The 6000-nt window shown below is 44.6% G+C and overlaps 1 protein-coding gene across 1 annotated transcript in view; it reads right to left on the bottom strand.

Moving 5' to 3' along the window:
- Window positions 1-1556: 1556 nt before the first annotated feature.
- Window positions 1557-6000, bottom strand: part of LAPTM4B (lysosomal protein transmembrane 4 beta) — a 78049-nt gene continuing 73605 nt past the window's right edge. Inside the window, exon 7 of the mRNA XM_058698676.1 lies at window positions 1557-2735. Coding sequence (XP_058554659.1) covers window positions 2658-2735 — 78 coding nt within the window. The 3' untranslated portion in view covers window positions 1557-2657. The remainder of the gene's footprint in view (window positions 2736-6000) is intronic.

Here is a 6000-nt window from a genome sequence, read left to right as displayed (position 1 = left end):
GGGCTGCCTCTTGGTGGGTCCATTTGCGCACTTGGTGCTGAGCTGAACATTCAAGACCTGGGAATAAAGATCCGGGGAGGGTGGTCGAGATGAAAAAGACGGAGGCGCTCTCATCAGTTTAGTGACTAAGAGGCGTACAGGCATGGGAACCACGGAGGTAATGACTGCAGACAGCAAAACAGAGGAGAAAGGGGGCAGATATTAACGCTGGATCTTTTTTTAATTTTTTTAAATGTTTATTTTTGAGAGTGAGAAAGCAAGGGGCAGAGAGAGGGAGAGAGAGAATCCTAGCCCGACGCAGGGCCCAAACTTATGAACCATGAGATCATGACCTGAGCCCAAGTCAGATGCTCAACCGACTGAGCCACCCAGGGACCCCAAAAGTTGGATTTAAAATACATTTAAGAAAGGTATTTAACTAGATTGGCGATAAGATAAAGACACAGTGAATTGCTGGGTCACGGAATCTGCTCTTTAGAGCCATTTTATTTTTATTTTTCCAAGTTTATTTTGAGAGAGAGAGAGAGTGCAGGGTAGGGGCAGAGAGAGGGAGACGGAGAATCCCAAACAGGCTCCAAGCTGTCAGTGCACAGCCCGACGCAGGGTTCAGTCTCACGAACCGTGAGATCATGACCTGAGCCAAAACCCATGAGTCAAATGCTTAACTGACTGAGCCACCCAGGCGCCCCTCTGTGGGGTCCAAACATCACAACCTCCCCACAGCGGAGTTGGGAGGACGATTCCTTACCCTGCAGAGGTATGGAGGCAGCTTTCGCACAGCCTGGGTGATGCTGTGAGGCAGCAAAGGCCGCATGGCCAGCCCCATCGTGGATGCTCAGAGCGAAGAGATACTCTATGGTGTGGACTGAGGGTCACGTGAACAAGATCCACTCTGAGGCTCCTACACAGACTCTCAAAATCAGCACTTCTCTCTGCCTGCCCATGTGTGCCATATTTCATACCACCACCATTAGACAAAGAGCTGGAAAATCACAGGGAGGAACACGCAAACCACCGTGACATGCCACGTGCCTTCGACGATCAGTGAAACTGCCAAGAGGCCTTTTTCCATTCCTAACACCTCTTAATATGATTAACTTAGTGTGAGTCTTCTGGGCACAAAGCTTCCAGGAACAGCATTTCTCAGGGTGAGTTTATAAAGAACACTCATGAGATAATACCAAGAGAAATCACCGAGGCTGATTCTCAGGGATAAAAATCTCCCCTCCCACCTCTCTCATTTAATCTCCCTTGGTATGGAGTAAAATCTGAACTGCTTATTAAAAGTACACCATGGACCTAAACAACCATACGCAAAACAGCCGAGCACGCGGAGCTCGGCAGAGGTGGGGTTTAGGAACGTTAGAAGCTCGGGTCAGTTTGGCTCCATTTCTCTTGGCCTAAGATACTCTGATTTTATCAGCACCGAAATATTAAAAAATACATATGTGTGAAACAAGCTGTAAAGCTGCCTCCTCAGGCCAAACTACGTGTGTCGGCATGGCCATATGTGGGTGGGAAGGGTCCCTAGGTACGATGACCACAGAGTCAAAAGGTTATTTTCTCAGATGTGGGCAAATGTCACTTTAATTGCAAAGCCTTCATTTACAGCACACTCAACAATGAACAAACAGGAGAACTGTGACTTCTGAATATATGAAATGTATAAAAGTCCCTTGAACTTCAGATAGTCAAGATACGAGCATTCCACAAGAAAAGCACCCTTCCTCATTTTTCTGAAGACCGTCTTATGTTTCAAAGATGACAAGGCATACTCAGAATCTCAAAACAGTAGGATGTTCCTTGCAGGGAGAGAAGAAGAAAACCTTGTTTCATACTATTAGGCAAATACTTAACGAGAAGGGTCCTGGGTAGGGATGGGAAGCCAGGAGGAAGGAAGCACCAGATACCATGTGAAACTAAACAAATCAGTTCCACCTCTGTAACACAGATGGGACATGCCACTCCACGACCCCCAACACGGGGTGTGCAAGAACAGCCATCGGAGAGCGGCTGCCGTCACTGGCTGGGATTGCTGAAGGGTGTCAATTTAGCCCATGGACAAAATCCTTGAACAGCAGATACAAACTGTCACTGACTTTAAGTCAAAAAGAATCTTAAGGAAATTCTTGTTTTATTTATATAGATATGGACTCCTATTTATCTAATTAGAGCAATGATTACACAGTTGACATTCCTGTTCCATAAGGGTTTGTTCAAACACTGGAATGGCTTAAGAAAAGCATCGTCTAATTTCGATTTTATTTTACACTTTGAAAAGAGACAGAGGGAAGACAGAGAAAAAGGATGACTAATTCCCCCCGACTCTGGGGCCCAGCAGGTACAGACTTCTCTGACTCCAGGTTCATCCACACTGCTGGGAAGTTTCAATGTCTAGGGAAAACCAGGGAAGACTAGGTAAGCCCGCTGCGCCCCACCCCTACACAAAGAATTCTACAGTGAGTCTATCACAGTGCTCTAGCTGAAGCGTGTCTTTAAAACTAAAGAGGGATTCAACTGAACATCTAAATTTTAAAACTGTAGCGTTTCAGCAACAAATAAGCTCAGAGAACTCAACCCAGAAGTGAAATGAAAGAACTATTGCTCTGACGTCTGAAAATCAAGCCGCTGCGCTCAGCTCTGCCCCACTTTCAGGTTTAGGCAGACACATAAGGGGGTGGTGGCTCCTTGGACGCGCCATTCACAGTGGCATCATCGTAAGGGGGTAACAGCACCTGAGAAGAAACAGAGAAGACGAGGGTTAGTGTGTAAAAGTGCACATACATTCCCCTGAGCTTTAAAGGAACTTCCATGCAATTAAACGTTTACCATAGCCGGTACCAAAGATCAACTTGCCAGCAAGTGGCTACCCTTCGATGAGAGACTTTTTCTTAAGGAAGAAAATGGGAAGAGACTTTTGGCCCTTCTGTAGGTTCTCCTAACCCTGTTCACATGTGCCTGGAGGGACACAGGACTGTCGCTAGGACTAGGAAGCAGGCGACTGTGGCTCTCCAGAGCACGAAAGGCTTCTGCGTGAGTTCCACATGTGCACACAATTGGGGCAGGCACCTAACTGACCACAGGAGCCACGCTCATGGTTGAGATCAGCCACAGTTTACCAGCACAGCCGTGGTAAGTTACTTAACCTACATTTCTGCAGCCATAACAGGCTAACATAATAGGCTAACCTAACACTGCTTGATGCACCCCTGAGAAGGTCGATATTATCTGTCAATGGGTGAAGAGAAATAAATAAGAATAAACACTCATGTTGATGGACAACCTTTCTGTTCACATTTCAGGTACAAAATCAAGCACTTCTAATTGTTCATGAGCTGTCAACATAAGAAAACACTGACTGATTTGGGGAGTAAAAAACAAACCAGGGAATAGCAACCCAATATAATTAGCCTTGATTCAATCAACTAACATTTATTATGCACCTACTGAATGACAGGCATTGTGGGTACAAGATAATTAAAATAAAAGACAGTCTGTGCCCTTAGGAATTGAGAGATGAGATGAACGAAAACCTTACCCACCTCAAGTGCTTTGTGGAAAGAGGAAGAATATTCATTCACAAATGGAACAGAACAAAACAAAATTATGGACATCACTTAAACTGAAAGTAGTAAATAAATGTAAAAGTCAATTTCCTGCCTTTTCATTTATTTATCCCTTTAGCTTCCATAGGGACATTAAAATTTTCTTTTTAAGTTTTTGTCACACCCCATTCCCCCAGTACCACATACAGGCACACTCTTCCCTCTCTTAACACACCTGATTGCTGATTTTTCTCTTCTTCCGGTCTGGGAGCTCCTCTTGAGGTGCAGCCCTGTCTCACTTAGCCCCAGAGATGGCCCCAGTCCCTATTCGCTAGTAGGAACTCAGATGTTTGTAGAATAAATGATGGAGGCATCCCCTGGGCAGGCCCTGGGAGAGTCTGTATGGTACATCAGAGGGAGAAGTGCAGCCGGGCATTCTAGGCAGAGGACATCTACGCTGGCTAGAGGCCAATTAGGAGACTGGAAACCACCCAGTCATTTGAACAGAGAAAATTTCATAAAGAGTCATTAACAGAGGACTGGAGGTGAAACAGGTAAAATCAGGAACGATCAATGCATGGGTGTGAACAGGATGTTAAAGAACGCACATGGAAAACTCCTTTAGGCCTCTCGGGAGGATACGTGGCATCAGGCCCAGAGCAAAGAGGAGGTGCTGCAGGTAGACAGGTAAGAGCACCGGCAAAGGGAGGAAACCTGAACATAGAGCACCTTCTGGGACCGGAAGGAAAGACGGACAAGGGTCAGAGCATGACCGGAGCCCTGTCTTTCACGAGCAGGCACTTTACCCGGTAACTGGCAGGAGCATCTTGACGAGGGATCCTAAAGGTCTCGGCCTGACGTGGGAGAAAAGTGTACTCTCTACAACAAAGACACAGCTCCGCTCCCTGTGTCTGCACATAGGTGTATAGGTGTGTGCGTGTGTGCGTGTGTGCACATTCGATGTGGCTACTTAGAACCGGTGGCAACAGCTGGGATCGACACTAAAAACATTTACATTTTCCACGACTGAGCTTCAGCATGATGCTCCTCGGCCTCATTAAATAACGAACTGGTTCCTATCTATCATTATCCTTGGAGAAATTATTCTAAAACACAGCAGGGCTACTAAAAAAGGACTGAAATCAAGCCATTGTATCCAATTTATTTTCTTTCCTGAGGAAAACACAACACTCAGATTCTCCAAAAATGTACACCAAAGATTAAACATGAAATTAAAAAAAATTTTTTAATGTTTATTTAATTTTGAGAGAGAGAGAGAGAGAGAGAGAGAGAGATAGCAGGAGACAGAGGGAGACACAGAATCTGAAGCAGGCTCCAGGTTCTGAGTAGTCAGCACCGAGCCCAATGCGGGGCTCGAACCCACGAACTACGAGATCATGACCTGAGTCAAAGTCACCACTTAACCAGTTGAGCCACCAGGGGGCCCCTGAAATTTTTTTAAAAAAAGAAAAAAGTACTGTAGCTTTGTAATTTTGTTTGTCAAAATATACCTACTTTCACATTAAGTTTGGCACTTTGTCACTATTTCTTGTGATTTGTCTTCAAACTTGTATTATTATTATATTTTTAAGTTTATTTATTTATTTTGAAAGGGACATAGAGAGTGCGAGTGGGGGGAGGGGCAGAGACAGAGGGAGAATCCCAAGCAGGCTCTGCAGGCTGTCAGTGTGCAGAACCTGATGCAGGGCTCGAACTCATGAACCGTGAGATCATGACCTGAGCCGAAATCAAGAATCTGACATTCGACCAACTGAGCCACCTGGGTGCCCCTTCAACCTTGTTTTACAGTTTCATTTTACAACAGTTATCTTCACATCCCAATATTGGCCTTTTGTCTCAAATATTCCTATTGCCTTGGACCCTTCATCCAAAGTCAAGAGGCCTGGTGACAAGTTTGCCCTTTCAGCGGGGCTCGTGACAGTCTCACCTATCCTCATGTCCCCACACAGTACCTCACGCTCTTTTCACTGAAAGTCATCCAAATGGAATCAGTTTTACATTCGGAAGGGATAGCGTCATTTTTTTTAATCGAAATGACGTTAATATCATTGACAATTTCAAGGAAGGGTTGGTGACATGGGACTGCCATACTGTTTCTATTACAGTCTGACAACGCTGACTAAAAACACCTCCTGTTGTCCTTTTCTTCTAAAGATCAATAAAGTACTTAGAAATCTGAAAAAACAACTGTAGATTAAGATGGAACATGCCAATTAAGATGCCACATAACAAAACTGGTTGAAATCCAATTACTTTGACATGTTTAGAAGTTGGCTTTTAGTTAAACTCAGTCTTTCATTTTTACAAATTTAGTCATTCACAATGAATGACTACAAAAATAATCTCTGAGGACTAAGAATATAGGTCATGTCCTACTTCAAACTAAAGGCACTGCCTGGAAAACGGCAGCTGCTCGACAAGTAGACAAACACAG

This window comes from Neofelis nebulosa, chromosome 14, assembly GCF_028018385.1.
Source record: "Neofelis nebulosa isolate mNeoNeb1 chromosome 14, mNeoNeb1.pri, whole genome shotgun sequence".
NCBI classification, from domain to species: domain Eukaryota; kingdom Metazoa; phylum Chordata; class Mammalia; order Carnivora; family Felidae; genus Neofelis; species Neofelis nebulosa.
Note: the sequence above shows the minus strand (reverse complement) of the source record. Positions and strands in the feature narration are given on the sequence as shown.